This window comes from Archocentrus centrarchus, chromosome 11 (genome assembly GCF_007364275.1).
Source record: "Archocentrus centrarchus isolate MPI-CPG fArcCen1 chromosome 11, fArcCen1, whole genome shotgun sequence".
Classification (NCBI taxonomy): Eukaryota; Metazoa; Chordata; class Actinopteri; order Cichliformes; family Cichlidae; genus Archocentrus; species Archocentrus centrarchus.
The window spans coordinates 12123918-12142002 of NC_044356.1; the positions used below are offsets into that span (position 1 = coordinate 12123918).

An 18085-nucleotide genomic window follows, 5' to 3' on the forward strand; every position below is an offset into this window, starting at 1 on the left:
CAAGTCTATGTGACTGTATTATTTACTGTATTTACATGTGTACAGTGAGTTAAATAGGAAAATAAATTAAGGCTAGAGCTTTTTTAAGTTCATTTATTCAAACTGATGTAAACAAGTCAAGGTTTTTGTAATTATTATAATTACATCACTGAAAAAGTTTAATACTTTTTTCTGCAGCAAATTACAAAGTTTCAGTAATACAAAACACACCACCACTTTGGTAGTTAATATGAAGCTAGAACTGGGTAAATGTTTCATTATATGTAACATTAAGTATAAAACTTTGAACACTGTAAGAAGCACGGGGAAATCCAGAGCTTTCTGCTCGTACTAGTCATAAGATGTTGATGTAAATAGTCCCTTTTTTATGGTGTGTGTTCCTTTGGTGCATTCATTCAGTTGTAAACTGGAATTACTATCTTACAGTTTCCCCTGACAATGTGTCAAGTTGCAGTTTCCAGGCATGTTTGTCCAGTTTGACCTTTGAACTTTTGTCACCACAACGTAAGAATGAAGAGAAATAGAAAATGCATAGCTTGAGTTTATGGTTATAATTACATTTACCGGTTCATGTGGTTTAAAGCAGATGTAGCTTGCACAGGTGACCCAGTGAGTAACTTTATTAATTATGCAGGAATGACTCTTGCATGTAACTTTAGCAGGTCTTTCAGCTACTTTCTAATTTATAATTTCTGTCTTGTGGACAATCTCCATGTGAGTGCAAGAACAGCTGCACATAACAGAGTGTGAATGTTTTTTGTTGCTCAGTAAGTTTATCCAATAACACCCATGTCAAAGCTGACTGTACAGTTCATACACTCAGGCTCCAACCCCAGCGACCTCTAGTGCCTTACAGCTGGAGCCACAGCCATCCTCTGGAGCAGAGCAAGTCTGTATGATTTTGGTAGAAACAAACTTGGATTGTCCTGCCCAGAGTTTCACAGAGGTAATCTTATGTTCTGCTTAGCTGAAAAAACTGTCAGATTTTATTAGAAAACATCGGCCTTGACCTTTCCTCGAAGCCAGCTTGCTTTCTTTCACATACACAAAGAATTTGAATGAGAAATCATGTGACCACATGCTTTATTAACCAGTCCTGCAGGCTGAGAACAGAACACACCCCTGAGGGATCCCAAAAAAAAAAAAAAAAAAATCCTCAATCAAAATTTATCTGAAGATCAGGTTGTGCAAGCTCAGAGACACAAAAACAACAAGACACCCTCAATCATTCCCATCCTTTGGTCCATTCAAATCACCTAACAAAACAACAAACATTTCCCATTAATTCTGGTGACAGAGTGAAATCTGAAAGGTTGATGGCAGAAGGTTACAGGTCATCTCATGACTTGTAATAGGAGTGCACGCTTGGACTTTTTCTGGTTAATGCTGGAGTGTCACACTGGTTTATTTTGCTTTCACTGCTAAATGCTTCCAAGTGTAACGGTGATAATGAATCTGCTTAGAAAAATATACAAAAGAACCAGAGAGCTGCTGAGGTCAGTTTTCAGGCTCTCTCACAATTAAATGCTCAGGTGAAGCTCTGAGTGGCATGCAGAACAACAAAAAAAAAAAACAAACAAAAAAAAGCCTCTCCAAGACTCGTACAAAATGTTCTCAGAAGAGTTTCTTTGTGCTGAAGGGTGCTGGACGCTGTAGCAGAAGCTCTACACAGTAGGCTGCAGCAGCTCCTGTAGATGACACATGGTATCCTTCAGAGAGCGAGCCAGTCTTTCTGCGTTGGTCTCATCGCAGCAGTTGAAGGCAGTGATGCTAAAATGGATGTGGTCTGCCTGAGGGTTGTAACATACGGCGTAGCCGTCGGGAACGAGAGGCCCGAAACACATCACGCTGTCCGTGTTGTTCGCAGGCATCTGAAGGGACAAGACATGAGGGAGATCAATGCCAGAGCTGGGCTCATGTCGGTGCTCAAATCTGAGTCTCAAAGTTCACTCTTGATACTGAGAACACCAAGCTTCTAGGTATATCACATGATCGATGCAGGTGCCAGTGTTCAAACTCACATCCTGGTCACGCAGGACAATCAAAAGACAAAAACCAGCTGCTAACTGGGCCCTGAAGTATGTGGAAACTTCACAAAACCTTAACAGCCAGATATTTTAGTTTCCCCCAGCTTAACTCTAGACAGGGGTATTTTGTAAAAGATTTCAATAAAAAACAAAAAATCACATGAGTAAGAGCTGGGAATTCACTCAGCCTTTACATACAGTCAACAGACAGCCCAGCAATTCAAAATGGCTGACCTTAAAGTGGGCTAAAATTCTTTGAGTCCCAAAATAAAAACTCTCCTTTAAACAGGAGTATTCAGATTTACTGTAAAAGTGCTTTGACACAAACTGTGATTGGGAAATTACAGCAGGTCAGGAAAACCACAAGCAGTCAAGAGCTGAAGCCAAAGAGTACATACACCTGACGATCAACACTTGAAATGAGGAAGAGAAGCAGCTTGATTCAAGGAAAATTCCCAGCATGCAGAAAGTTACAGGAACATCACAGGAGAACATCTGACAGAAAATTCCCTCTCATATATCCACTCTTCCATGAAACAACAACAAAGTCCTGATTTCCTACTGAGCAACAGCATAAATCGTATCTAAAACAAATCTCTGAAGACACACACACACACACATGCCTACCTGTCCTGTCCGGAGCTTGAAGTGTGTTGCTAGTCCGTAAGCTGTGTCCATGAAGATTTTGGGAATGCTCTTGCCCTCCTCGATGGCCTGCAGCTTGAGCCCCAGCAGGTGGCGGTCAATACCGTGTCCATTAAGTGCCTGAACACAAGAGAAACAAAACTTGTGTCTAAGTGTTTAATCAGATAATCAACAGCTTTTTGAAAATGTTTTTTTTTTTTTAGCATTTACCGCTTCAGTCAGAGCCGAGTAGGCGTCAACAGCTTCTCTGAACAGCTCCAGCTTTGCCTGTCGCTGCAACCCCAAAAATCAATAAATAAATAAATCAAACAAACACGCTTTTGATTCCAAGCTACAAAACTCCTCAAAAACAGTGGAAGAATCTTCTCACAGGGTTTGTGTTTCTCACCGATATGGACGGATTATCAAAGGCAAGAATGAACTGGAGCCCCTGATTCGTGGGCGAACGGATGTACTCGGTCCTTCCACCTCTAAACATCCTCTGTGTGGCAATATCGCAGGCAGGACAGACCTCATTGTGAACTCTGCAGACAAAAGTAAAGCCGACTATCAGAGACAACACAGCTAATTACAGGCAGATGTGTTCATCACAAGTAAGTGGTGCACTTTAAAGGTGCACCAGAAAATAATTCTCTCTGGAACCGAGATATTAGAAGAAAACCTAACTTAATGATTCTCACTCTTGTAGATAATTAGTACAATTTACACTTCATTAGGTACTCAACACTTCATTAGGTACTCAACTGCTCATTCACGCAAATCTCTAATCAGCCAATCACATTGCAGCAATTCAATACATTTAGGCATGTAGACAGGGTCAAGATGACCCACTGAAGTTCAAATTGAGCATCAGAATGAGGAAGAAAGGTGATTTAAGTAACTGAACGTGGTTGTTGGTAGCAGACAGGCTGGTTTGAGTATTTCAAGAACTACCAATCTACTGGGATCTTCTCACACAGCCATCACTACGGTTTAAAGAGAATGGGTCACTTGTGGACTTGACCAAGTTTGGGGTTTTTTTTGTTTTTTTCCCAAGCTGGTGGCCAAAATAAGACCTCTGAATTGTGTTTTTTTTTTGCAAACTCAAAATATTCTGAGAGGTCAGATGGAACAGCATTACAGTTCTTCTAACCAGCAGACCACGCCTCAAAATATTAAAATTCATGAAGGAGGAAACAAATTTACAAGCATTCCAACTGTACGCCCATATACAGTCTTAACTAGAACTATCATTAACAGAACCCAAATGACTCTTCAAACATTTTGCATGTAAAAATCTTAATTTGAATGATAATTAAATAAAGTAACCAACCAAGCAATTACTCAAACGAACAACTACAAACTGGTTGATCCAGTCTAACACCTACCATACCAAAGAGGTACTTTCTAAAGGTAGAACACAAACAACAACAACATTTTTTTAACAGAAGTAGTCCCAACAGCAGGGTGATGTCGACGCTGACCTGTAGTAGGCGAGCTGTAAGGCGACCTGGATGAAGGAGTTTGGACTCATCTTGTGCTGCTTTGGAAGATTCTTGCCAAACCTCTTAAAGTTGAACACATTGACGTCGAGATCGTTGATCAGACTGCAAGAAATTCAGGACAGACATATGCTTTTGTGATAATGTTATGTTTAAAGTCGAGGTTCACTTAAGAACTTTAAAGACGCTTTGGGACACCGGTATATGGAGGTGGAATCATGACTTTTGTGTTTAAAGTAAAAGTTTTATTCCTCAGTCATATTTTGGTGTCTGAATGATTTAAGAGGGCTCTGAAATTATACAGAACCATAATAAAGGCTTGGCTTCTGACCAGGAGAGCAGTAAATTATGATGAATGACTTTAGGGGTTATCCACAGAGGAATTGTTTTCATCAAGGTTACATAAACAGAGAGAAGATAAATGTGTTTGCACTCCTGCCGCTTGCTTTCAGAGCAAGTTCCTTCTAGCTCTGTTAGAGTTCAAAGCAAAAAATAAACATCCAGCTGACCGCGTGCAGAGCTCAGCATGCTGCACAGCTTGCAGTTAAACTCACTCCAACTTGTTTCATGTAAGAAGAAAAAAGGAAAAAATAAAACTGCAGGCTCACATGTCAAGGTTCTGCTTGGCGTGCTCTATGTCTCTCTTGATTTCTCTGTCTATATGAAAATAAAGCTTCTTGGGCATGGGCAGGGGAAGCAACGGTGCCCTCTTTGGATCAGGCTTCTCACTGCAGACAAGAAAAAATAAAAAAAATAAACAACAACAGAGCAGAAATCCTGTCATTTTCCATCTTGACTTAATTTTTCCTGACAAAAATCAGCACATCTGCAACTTCTGTGTGTAACCTCATCTCACCAGTACTCGATAACATGATCCAGCAGCGTCGCTACGGGCGGACCCTCAGCTGTGGCCTGCTCATACAGAAGACCCCACGAGCCGTCCTCGCCCACCACAAACTGTTTGAACACAGACACGAGTCAACACGCTGCAGGTGCTGCATCAGCTGCTCTAAACAAACCCTCTCCTGCCAGACATTCCCACCTGAAGCGTTTTATCAAACCAGCGGTTTCCGCTGTTGGAGAACGTCCCGCCGCCATGCAGGACCTGGGCTGCCTTGCGGCTCGCATACCTGTCAATTCAAGTAGTTGCACAAGTGACTTTTCAAGATTTCACACCCAAAAACCCATAGTGTGTGTGTCACAATTTTTAATTGTAACAAGTACCAACAGTTCAAATTGAGGAAGTGACAATAGCGCAAAAAACAATGATGTCTGCACAGAGGATTACTCAATCGACTTAGCAAACACAGAAATACTTGATTTTTGTGTGTGCGTGTGTGTGTGCGCGCGCATATACACATACTTCTCATCTGATATCCTCATGACTGGAGAATCTAGGCACAAGGAGAAAAGTCCCGTCTCTATCATCCGCACTGATTCCTGGTTTAGTTTATCTGAGACACACAGGAAAAGACCATCTGGTTTAAACTGATTGCCTTATGTCCCACATGAAATTACCATTTGTCTGCCACACAACAAATTTCCTAAATATCTGAAACCTGTTGTACTATTCACATTGTAACTTCATGGTTTTGCTTTTTTAAACCAACTAGTCAACAAATCACATGAGAGGTTAGCACAACGTGATCCTTTGAGTTTTTCCCCTTTGATGCCACTTTGACCTCTCCAGTTTAACAGCCTTCAGAGCTCATTATTCTGCAAATTAATAGTGCCGGAAGACTGTTAGACCCATTGAAATTTCTATTAATTTTAAAATAAAATGTCCAATAAGCCAATTTCATTTTATGAAAAGGGCTAAAAATTAGAAAATTAAACACAATTAAAACAATGTTGTCACCTCTTGGTCACAAGCTTTTTTTGTTGTCGTTGTTGTTGTTTTTCCCCCACACTGGGGCTGCCTAAAAGAGGCCCACGGGCAGTGAAGATAATGGAAAGACTAAGAAGAAGAAAGCAAAATTACTGGGATTTTATTGGGGATGCTAATGCTCCAAATCTTGTGTGTGGAGAGAAGCAATGAGGCAATGATGACTTCAAAGTTACTTTGGCACTTGGGGATTAAACATCCTACTGTAAAAGCTAAGCCAGTGGATTACTCAGAGAAAGAACAAAACAGTCTGCAACTACAGTGAACTCACTGGGTAGCTGTTATCAACAAGGCAAAGAAGCCATCAGGGGGAAGCAACTGTTTGTGAGGGGCAGCCAATTAGGAAAAAGCTGCCTTAAAAGGAGAAAAGCTAAAGAGGTTTCTTTCATGTAGTGAGGGGCAGGAATGGATGGCAGATTTACATTTTATAAGGTGTTAAAAAAGGAAAAAAATTGTCAAATCATTCTACTTATTTTGGGAGGAGGTGTGACGTATCTCACGACCACAGGGCATCACCCCCCTCCTCCCGGTCCTACGCCAGCCCGTACTGTTCTTCAATGTTTCTCAGCTCCTGCACTGTCTGTACATGATCTGCCTCTGCTGTCCATCTCTTCCTCTCCTTTGGTTTAAAGTTTACAGTGCATACTGATGGAGTACAGCATCCAGAGTATTTCAAAGTCAATGGCCAAGTGTGCAAAGCTGTACTCTTTACAGCACTACCCCACTGGTTATCCAGCATTATACAGTATAAGCTGGAAAGCAAACAACTGTTTTATAACTTAATGGCTATATTCAAAAATCAAACTTATCCCCCCTGAGGGGCTGCAGTATATGAAAAATTAGGATAATTTTGAACCGTGAATCATGCAAAGCTACTTTGGCAGAGTTTAAGAATAAAAATATGGAGCTGAAAACAAGCACAATGAGTCCAACTTTAAGTGTCTGAGCGGTTCATTCATCACTGAATTTTTCAGATTTCCCAGCCAGGACTGATTCCTGCATTTCAGCTCATCCCCATCTCTCCATCTCTCCAGGACCTGTACACCTCCAGGACACTGGGGCGTGCAGGTCGGATCACAGCCGACCACTCTCACCCTGGGCACAGACTTTTTGACCCTCTCCCCTCAGGCAGGAGGCTACGGTCCATACGGACCAGAACCTCCCGCCATAAGAACAGTTTCTTCCCCTCTGCTGTTGGACTCATGAACAATTACCCTAAGACTGTTACCACCACCCTCCACAAACGCTGATGACCCTATGTCTATGCACCTGTCTGACTGCACTGATGTACATATTAGTGGAATATAGTCTACATTTTTTTATCTTTTAATTAGTCTCTGCACTGTATATTTTGTAATTTTGTAATATTGTGCTATAGTTATAGCTCTAATATCTCTGTATATTTGCAATTTGTATACTTGTATATTGTCTTATAGTTTTTATACTTATTTGTTTTTTTTCTGTAAGCACGAAGTACCGCAGCAATTTCCTAATGCTGTGAACCTGTTCACCCATATGGCAATAAAAACCTTCTGATTCTGATTCTGATTCTGATCCAAGTATTGCATAAGAAAACACTTAAAACTGCTTTGGAACATGTAATCAATTCATCATTAAATGGGTTTTATGCCTAAACATGTGAAGTCTTCCAGTAAAGTACACAATAATCTCTCGCATTTCTTATGTGTTAAATTTCTAGACAGCGGAGTGCAGAAAAGATGAATTTCTCATTTTTTGCCTCCCAGATGGAGAAAACAATAAGATAGGAGCCTCATTATCTCAAATCCATAATGAGGCTACCTCATAAGAGGTAAAAATTCACGTAAAACACAAGAATCCTCTCTCACCTCCAAGCTTGTGGCTAGATCACTGGCTTATATATGTTTTTTTCTTCTAATTGAATATGATACTTTAGTGAAATTAAACTGAGCCATTAATGCATCAGTTTTGTTTGCCCTCTTGTAAGTAATGGGTTAAAACACCAAAACCACTGGTAATTTGTTCCATAGCAGTATAGTCGTAAGCATTGGCAGTCGCGTGTGGTCTACCTCTCAGCAGGCGGTTGTAGGCCTCTCCCCATGTGTGACGGTGCTCGCTAGTCAGGATGCCCATCGGCTCCTTGTCCGTCTTCCAGGACTGAGACCTGATCCTCAGCAGCTGCCCGTGGATCTGACTCTCCGTCATCCTCGAGCCATCGCTGTTGTAAACCTCCAGCTGGAAGAACTGGCAGCAGAAGAAAAATGGTGTAAATGTAAAACTTGTCAGAAAGGTAAAGCTTCCTAGCAGGGCCGTCTTTCGATCAGGCCCCGTGCACAGTCCTGTGCTTTTCCACAATACAGACAGCCTACAGTCTGCTGTGCTCACATGAAACCTGTTAAGTGATTTAACCTCCTATCCTCCAATCCACAGAAACACCAACATATACTATCACGCACACCAAACAACAAGATGTCCCAATAAAATGTCTTGGCTGAGTTTAAAGGAGATGTGAGGTCGATTAATTGCTTAACAGAAATTTAAAAAAAAAAAAAAAAAAAAACATTTTCACATCCTTGAAATCAGTCAGGAACAGCTGAAAAAACCTGAGGCTCCATGGAAAGATAATTGTGAAATATACTAGCCAAAAAAAAAAAAAAAAACATTCTGTACTGTGAAATGTGTGTTTTTAAGCTTTATTTTAAATCCGTTTGTCATTACATAACTTTAAATCTTAGAAAGTAGTCTTGGGTTCCTGTTGATTGGTCGTAGTCATTGGTGGGTTTTCACTCATTTCTTTATTATTGTATATAAATGAACTCACTTGTACACCTCACAGTTAATTCAGTTTACTGCATTCTTCAGGCAGCAGTCTAAACACAGAATCAGCGCATCCACAACACTGTCATCACTGCCACTTCACTGCGACTGACTGAAGTTGACCGATGTCAAGCTACTCCTGTGTGTCCGAGCTGTTGCTCCAGCCTAGCATAACCATGAGAGTACTATCTCTGACCTGACAGTTCTTGGTTCATATCTGACTAGACAAAGGTCCTAAGATAAGGTGCTCCAGCCTGTAAATCACACCACCTTTCTGGATCAGGAGCATATCTGGACACTTCCTTGGCAAATATTTAGTCCCGATGTGTCTGCTATTGAACATTTCTGGGACATGCTGGGTCAACATGTTCATCAGAGGAAGCCACAACTATTGACAACTGCACAGCTACAGGCTGCACTCATCTAGGAATGGAGAGCAATTCCTCAACAATAGATCCAGACATTTGAATCTATGCACATATGGCTGACTGCATCATGTTCAGAGAAGGCCATCTCTCATATTAAACGTCTTGTGTATATATAGATTATTACCTTTGTCAATAAAATCCATTTAAAATACAAACTTGCCTTTCTTTTGCCTACTATACACTAAGTCTCCTTAGTGTCATCATCGGTCCAGAGTGAAATCCAATGTTTTTACTTGTGTCTGATAAACACTGCAAATTAGACACAACTAAAAGCCACATAAACACTGATGCTAATAAACCTATTCTATGTTGTCTCACCTGCAGCTCTGCCAAATCTGATGCATCTTTTTTTTTTTTAAACTTTATTTTTATTTATTTTGATGCAGAAAAATAACAGACAAAACAAATAAACAAGAGGGCTAGGGCAGGCAACAAGCGATCAGATTGTTCATCATATTTTACAGGCACATTACTATTCTACATATACACTAGGTACAGGTTACAAATCAACCAGAAAAGCAAGATACTCCCAGTTCACAACAGATAACTATTCCAGGTCTTTGAGCGTATAACAACGCCATTTTTCCCCAAAGTCTCTCTCCTTTCTCCCTCTGAAGACGTATTGAAAAAGTCAACATCTCCATGTTATGAATCAGGTTTACAATATTCATAAAGAGGTTCAGGGTGGGAGGGCTTAGATGGAGCCAACATTTAGTAATTGCCTTCTTGCTTGCAATCATAAATATCCTCAGCAAATATGTATCGCTTATACTAAGACCTTCAGAAACTTCTCCAAGGTACATAGTAGTAAAAGAAAAAGCTAAAGTTATACCCAGAATTTCAGAGATTACTTTCTTAATGACATTCCAGAAAATCTTCAAATTCGGACAGACCTAAAAGACATGAAAGCAGTCCGCACAGACATCCCCACACTCCCTCCAGCACGCAGCTTGTGAGCCACCTCAAATCTGATGCATCTTAAATGAATCACAAATCTTACATCGATTACAGTCACTTTAGCTGCAGGTGGCCTTTTCAGTGAATCCGATACACTTGGCAACCTTTGGAATATTGACCCAGTTGCAATTCCTACAACAGATATGACCTGAATTCACAGCAGGAGGCTCCAGGGATGAAGAGTTAAAGTATATAATGAGAGTGAATGCTATTTCCGTTATCTTGCTCTGGTAGTAATATGGATACTTATTAATTTTGGACTGATTTTTGCAGAGAGAGAAAAAAAAAAAAAAAACACTCTGAAAGCTGCACCTATTGAGACGTGCTGATCTCAGTAAGGAACCGCTGATTCCAAAACATAACTCCACTATGTTGACTATGTGCAGATAATTTATAAACTAAATAAACATCTGATTTTAATAGTAGAGGAAACATCACCAGGCACCCACATATAGCCAACAGTGATCATTTAAAATGACTCAAACCAACTTGTTTTCATTCCTCTGCCTGACATCTCATGGAATAATGTGCTGGAAAGCTTCCTGTATGGTCATGTGACTTCTGTTTGTAAAGCTTGCTGTGTCAACAACTGACTTGGGCTTTAAGAAACACAAAAGACAGCTTCAGTTGTGACTGCACAAGACCTGACATGACCAGCAATACAAGAAAAGAATAAAAGAGATGACCTAAATCTGTCCTCTGCCACCTGTCGGGCACGACTCACCTGGTAGTTCCTGACGACTGTGATGTGCGTTGGCGAGCGGCGTGAGCGGCCGTGGTGGGCAATGTAGTCGTGTTTGGGGCCGGGGATCCTGCAGGAGGAGAAGAGGAGCGGGTAGAGCTCCTTGCACAGAGGCTTCCCTCGCATGTACTCGACTGGCAGCTGCCCACTGAGAGAGAAACGTCTTCATTATTACGCCCACAGATGCATGCACCAAAGACAATCTCAGGTGGATACATTTACAACACAATTTACCATCAAAATCCTGCTTTCATCTTATTAATAACCAGAAAAATCTTAGCCCACCTGTCTCCATAAATATTTATATAATAAATTTGAAAGGTGTGCGTGTATGTGTGCTTCTGGGGATGCGGGCAAAGCCAGGACTAATTATTAATTCCTAAGTCTCTTACACCCAAGACTAACCATCACTCCTAAGCACCAAACTGTCACCCTAACTCAACCAAAACCCAATTCTAACTTTCGCTGTTCACCCTGTTTTAACCTTTAAAACAAGGCTTTAAAAAAAAAAAATGGGGAAAAAAAGAGCAGTCCAAAAACTTCTTATCTTTACAAATTTGAATCACTGACAGTCACAAACTCTGTTTTATTTATTTATCTGTCTCTGCTTTCCTCAGTCACCCTCTCTTGTTTGGATGAGCGCTTTTCAAGAAAGCTACAACCCACAATCTGCCCCTTCTGCACAGCCGTGTTTTGGACAGTGAGCGTATACTTATAGCTGCCCTCTCTTCAAAACAGTCACTTAATGACTGCCTGCATGTGGCTGCCTCACAACTGACAGACTTCCTGAAAAATAAGAATCGGCCCCCCACATCAGCTGCAGCAGTCCAGCTTCCACCTTTCCTCTATCTGGACTCACTCCCCCTAACACTGGCAATCAGGATAAGCTGTCGCATGAAGCTGGTTATCAAGTCGATACGTTAACTCGGTTTCTCCTGCGTGTTCAAATGAAAGGGGTGGTACTGGGGGCATCTGACCAGTCACACACACGTTGATAAGTGTACAGGCAGCAGTACAGATATGAGGAGGTTAAACACAAAATACAGACTGAAAATAACAGCTGCCGCAGACAAGGGCAGAATAATAAAATATTAATGTCCAAACTGCTGAATGAATGCAAGTGCGCTTAAGACTGTCAGAGAGCTACTGTATTAATAAAGTTTAGCCTATTTGAAAGAAATGCAGCCTAAGAAATTAAAGTTTAAAAGACAGTTTTAACTGTTTCAGCTGCAGCCTCAGTGGTGTTTGTAGGTTTAAACTAAGCTACATGTGAAATGTGAGTCCACAAGTAGCTTACAAATGGTGTATGATAATATACTAGTGCTCATAGAATAAAACTGTTTGCAGCTGGCAGGGGGCGGGGAAGAAAAGGTTGCATAAGATTTTTTTTAACTAATGTTCACTGAGGAAACAGTGTCTTAAGAAAAGCCCCACTCCAGTGCAGGTTACGTTCACAACATACCGTATTTTCCGGACTATAGAGCGCACCATACTATAAGCCGCACCTACAAATTTTTTGGAAAAAACTGGAAACGTACATATATAAGCCGCACCGGGCTATAAGCCGCTGGTATCTCCGCCGCTCTCGGTTTTCCACAATTACTCGGCACTCAGCAGAGGGGGACAGACAACCCCAAATTTGAGTTATAACAAGTCAATTCACCATTGATTCGTTCACGCCGAGCTTACGTGCAGCGGCTCTATTTCCCTCCTGTAGTGCCAGGTCGATAGCCCTCAACTTAAAAGCGGCATCATAGGAAGTTCTTTTTGTGGTTTCCATGATGAGGGAGTTTGAAAAAAATCTCTTTTGTGCCTGCTGCTAGCACTTGTTGGCGCTTTCTTCTTTGATTTCCAACTTTGACGTCCCATGATTCATATCCTGCTAAAGAGCCCCCTGGTGGTTAAAGAAAAATCCACAGAAACGCCGCACCGGGCTATAAGCCGCATGGTTCAAAACGTGGGAAAAAAGTAGCGGCTTATAGTCCGAAAAATACGGTAAGTTACCACGATGATGTACCCAGGTAAGAAATCAACTGCCCTCAGTACTTAAAACCCAGGATTAACCCTGAAATTACCCAGATAAGCCCAAAGGCCTGAACCACTGCTTCACAGTACAGGCCTCTGGTCTTGTTGATCCCAGCTTCTAAATAAGCTGCTTTCTGCAGGTTAAGATTTTTCCACTTCCACCTGATTCAAATCTTATCTCCCAGACAGACTTTAAACTGTTGCTGCTGAAGTCTACATCATGGATCAACACAAGGCCCACTAATCCAATTTTATTAGTCATCTTCACAGGATGCCCAATAAGATGTATAATAACAAAATAAAAAGCATATAATCAACACTTTGCGTATTATTTCCACAGATTGTGACACTTTCCATTTACAGGCATTTTCCCCTATAATGGTAAAATCTGCACATGTAACAAGGGTAGTGAATATACAATTAGAGTAATTAGAGAAATTTTAGGGATTTTTCTATAATATATGCTCTAATTCTTATATTTTCAGATCAGAAACGCACAGGAGCAGAAACTTTAAACATTCAATACCTCAGAGTTTGTGCAGTGAGACTAAAGCAGAGGCAGGCTATTAAAAAGGAAAAATAAAAAAGATCTCCACAAATAATTAAAGTTTTAGAAGAGAGCTCAAAGATACAGAACTACACTAAATATCCTGACATGGCGTTTATACTGAAACACTGTTTAAATGCTTCACTTGAGGGAAGCAGACACCAGCAGATGTTTCAGGACTGAGCTGCAGATACTGTTACAATATGTGCACGCAAATAAATTTAGACGCAGATAAACTTCATGCAGCAGAGAAACACAAGGCGACGCCAGCCGGGTCAAAGGCTGCAGCACAAAAATAGAAGCAAATGAAAACAACTGTAGCGCCACAGCTTAAACGTTGTCAGAGGATTACTGCAGCTTTTAAGCTAAGTCTGACAGCAGTACAGAGCCTGTGATTCCCCTGGGTAATAACCAGCTCCATCAGAAGCTGGTTTAAATCCCCACAGAGCAGTGAGACTGAAAATTAATACAGAGCACCAATAAATATGAATTAAATTTATCTTAGGTCTAGTTTTATAGTACCTTAAACTCTACTATAAAGTGTGACATTGTTTAGTTTTTATTCCACTAATTTAATCTGGCATCTGTACTTACAGCTAAGTTGTTTTGGACCTTTACAGACGAGTACAGTGTAGAGACAGGTGGGGAACACAGAAACACGGACTAGGGGAGTGACCCGAAGAACTGGCATTTGATCTAACCTCCGAGCCTCTGTGAAACTGGGTCAAAGTCATTTTGCAGATTCTGGTTTGTGAGATTTGACCAAAGAAGAACTGTTCTTTTACAGGAGGACTTCAGTTTGAAACAGAGTACTTTAAGTTTTATTTTTCTTTAAGACATTAAGAAAAAGCATGACACAGACCCTACATTTTTTTATTAAAAATAAAATACAGGCTGAGTTACTGTCAAAACAAGATCATTTTAAGGACTCAGATCTATATAGAATTTGTTTTTTATATGATTGTTTTTTTGTGTAGAAACTAACACCCTAACACTTATCCAAGTTTAACTCATCTAACTGGCAATAACTGCACCAAAAACACTTCAACTACACACACATATCGACCACTTTACTAGTTACACCTGTTCAGCTGATTAACAGCCAGTCACACTGCAGCAATTCATGCATTCAGGCATGTAGACAAGGTCAACACAACCTGCTGAAATTCAAACTGACCATCAGAATGGGGGAAAAGGGTGATTTAAGTGACTTTGGCACGGTTGTTGGTGCCAGAGGGGCACTAGAATGACCAAACTTCTTCAAGCTTACAGGAAGGCCACAGTCTACCTGAATATTGTTGCTCACCAGGTCCATCCCATCTCCTGATTGCTACAGTACCATGTCACAAAGCGGACATCCTCTCAAACTGGTTTGTTCTTAAATGACTTCCACAGTCACCAGATCTCAATCCAATAGAGCACCTTTGGGATGTGATGGAACAGGATGTGCAGCCGACAAGTCTGCAGAGGCTGTGCAATGCCATCATGTTGATGTGTACCAAAATCTCTGAGGAATGTTTCCAGCATCTTATTGAATCTGTGCCATGAAGAATTAAGGCAGCTCTGAAGGCAAAAAGGTGTCTAAGCTGGTACTAGCAAGGCGTAGCTAATAAAGTGGCTGGTGAGGGCACACTTAGGTAAAGCTTTAATTACATCTCGCCAAAAGCTTTTCACTACTTTGACTGCTAAGACATTGCTGTACTTATACCAGCACTCTCATAACATTTAAAGCAGAAAAGGGAGTTCCTGCCATGTGTGCAACACACACATATGTGCTGCATAAATTAAGACTCACGTGTTGATTTTGGCCTTGAAGTCCAGAACGGCTGCTATCAGTCTGGATGCGAACCTGCAGGGAAACAAACACATAGGAATTCAATACACACAAATCACGGGGACAAAATTAACCCTAAGGGATCATTAATGCTGTGATTCTTGTTTTGCCCCCCCCCCCCCCAGCTGATAACTGGATTTGCCCAAAACAGAGCCTTTTTCGGTCTCACAGCTGCAGCTTATTTCGGTTTATGCGACTCTCTTTTGAAAGAAGCCAACAGAGGTAGTATGACTTTGGCACACAGAGGAGCAGGTCATCGTGTTACAAGTTTTAAATGATAAAAATAAAAACAGCAGGTGTGAGTATCCAGATCTTAAGTGCATGACAACACAACAAGTAACTAAACCCTGCCTTTTGTGCCCTCTCTTTAACACGTCTGTTGTGTTTTCTGTTTACACACTCAAAGTAATATAAGGACCTGTTGTTGAGATCTACACACTCTGAACTGCGAGGCTTTGAGTGTTCAAAAAAAATAATATTCATAGTCAGCATCTCATCACTCATTTAAGGACAAAGACATCAAGTGCCTGATTATCTTATGACTGTTGAAATGAAACCCGTTTCTGCACCATCACGTCAAAATAGCTGTTTTCTGCCGTCTCTCTACATCAGCATGTGTGGACTCACACCAGCTGGCTCCTCCAGTCATTAAAATCTCTGCGGGGCAGAGAGATAGCCGCGTTCGAGTGCACGGGCAGAGGCTGCCTGCTCTCCAAGTACGCCCTCTGCACCCACCAGTCCGAGATCTGCAGGGAGACCAAAGGAAGTTTTGAAATTTTGAAATAATGGATTTTAACAAAAAAAAAAAATATATATATATATATCTCAAGAGGTCATCTAAATGTGTCATTTAACAGAACAGGAGCCAAGTACATAACAAAGAAATGCATCTTTCACTTTTTTTTTTTTTAAATAGATGGAAAGACTTTTATTTTGAAATACTTTGCAGAAATACACTGGGGGAACATGTGATTCACACAGGCTCACCAAAATTGGGCAATAAAAGATTGGCACAATGCTGCTTGGTCTAATGAGTCTCAGTTTCTGAATAAGCCTCAGTTTCTGAATAAGCTTACTAATCTTATAATCTTTATAATCTTACAAATAACACATTTAAGCTCACAGAAAAGCCCCCCTTTTTTTTTCATTGCTTAATTTACTGATATTTTTTTTCTCTCGATTAATTGAGGAAAAACTGTGAAAACAGATTCTGAGTTACAGGCCCTCAAAGTGCACAGGGGTAAATATTTTTTCCAGAAATCTGAGCACTCCTAACATCAAAAACTCAAGGTGCAGTCACATGAAATTATCAGGGTTTAAATAGATAGACTTACTCTAATCAGCTGATTTGAGGGGGGTCATGCTGGACTTACTGACTGACCCGATTGTTTTTCTGTGCGCTCCTCCAACACATGCCTCATTCCCACACCTACCCAGTTCTTGGTGAGTCGGGCTCTCTTCTCCAGACCCTCCTGCAACTGTGGACCCAGCCCGCCCGGCCTGCCGAAGTCGTGCACCATCCTGCGGGTGTGGCTCAGCTCCTCGGGGGGCAGCAGGGGCTCCAGGGCCCTTAGGTAGCCCTGCAGGGTTTGAGCCAGAGGAGGCACCGGCTGGGGGGGCACGGAGGAGAAGAAACATACCTCCTGCCTCAGTGAAACCTGCAGGAGGTGGAAGGTGAAAAGGTGAAATATAGTTCCTCATATTAAAACCTTAAACAGCAGTAACTCTGCATGTCTGCAACAACTTCCTCTGGAGTTTGACCAAATGCCAGTGACTGCAGGGCGCGACCACAGGGCGTATCAGAAAAGAAAGAGTCAAAGATATGATTGTTGGAACAACACCCGCTGTTTGTTGTTCGTTTAACAGCCCTTTCAGCTGCCATAAACTCAACGCACAATTAAGGCCAGTGTCAACACTCCAGGTCTTTAGCATGACAGCGAGTGTGAACACAAAAGGCGACTCACCCGACACAGCCACGCTCTGCAGCTCCCTGAGTGAATTTTCCTAAAAATCATCTTCCTTCGCGTCAGAAATCCGCTCCGTGTTGCAGGTGTGACACAAAAAGTAGTTGGGCCTTTATTTCGCGATAAGTTCTGCACAGTCCGCGCGGTCAGTTGGCCAAAATGAAGCCCAGACCTCCTCCTACTTCTCCATGATGGCTGCAGATGAGAGTCCTCATCGCTCGACACACACAAGTTTAAAGTCGTTTGGATTTCGGAGCACAAAACAAGCACAACCTTCCCCCCCACACGTCGAGCAGTGAGCATGCAAACACTCACGTACCGTACAGAAGTGACAAACTTGCGCACGTGCAGACGTGAAAATGTTTCCGTAAACAGCTACGTGACCGAGACAAAGGGCGCAGCGCCGCCTCTGTCCGCAGGGTGTCGCTGTTAGGCCAGATGACTTCACAAAGGACGGGGTTGTCTGTGGGGGCAACTTTGTAATCTGAGAACACCTTTAAGTATGGTTATTGCAGTTAACTAAAACTAGCTGGGAAAAACATTTTAGTTAATTGAAATAAAAAATAAGACTTAAAAAAAATAATTCAATCATTATTTTGTAGTCTTCTTCAGCTGTTCCCTTCAGTGGGCGCCACAGTGGATCATCTGCCACCATCACACCCTATCCCTAACATCCTTCTCTGTCACACCAACACTCTGCATGTCCTCCTTCACTACATCCATGAATCTTCTCTGTGGTCTTCCTTTTTTCCTC

General features: G+C 41.4%; 1 protein-coding gene across 1 annotated transcript; it reads right to left on the reverse strand.

Moving 5' to 3' along the window:
* Positions 1–111: 111 nt before the first annotated feature.
* Positions 112–17711, reverse strand: cratb (carnitine O-acetyltransferase b). The gene is made up of 15 exons (XM_030741378.1): positions 17332–17711; positions 16801–17025; positions 15995–16113; positions 15329–15382; positions 10944–11109; positions 8087–8261; positions 5517–5607; positions 5196–5283; positions 5010–5110; positions 4762–4881; positions 4136–4258; positions 3061–3196; positions 2883–2945; positions 2655–2792; positions 112–1871 (listed from the first exon to the last, which is right to left on the reverse strand). The coding sequence occupies exons 1-15, from the start codon at positions 17632–17634 to the stop codon at positions 1665–1667; spliced, it is 2109 nt and encodes a 702-aa protein (XP_030597238.1). The 5' UTR covers positions 17635–17711; the 3' UTR covers positions 112–1664.
* Between the last annotated feature and the right edge of the window lie 374 nt (positions 17712–18085).

What these genes read in the sequence shown, in the direction of transcription:
- cratb (XM_030741378.1), bottom strand. Translation starts at nt 17,634, where the DNA reads ATGCTCACTGCTCGACGTGTGGGGGGGAAGGTTGTGCTTGTTTTGTGC. An exon ending in GCAGAGCGTGGCTGTGTCGG is followed by an intron (nt 17,026 to 17,331) that starts GTGAGTCGCCTT and finishes CACCTCCTGCAG; the next exon opens with GTTTCACTGAGGCAGGAGGT. An exon ending in GACTGGAGGAGCCAGCTGGT is followed by an intron (nt 15,383 to 15,994) that starts GTGAGTCCACAC and finishes GTTTCCCTGCAG; the next exon opens with GTTCGCATCCAGACTGATAG.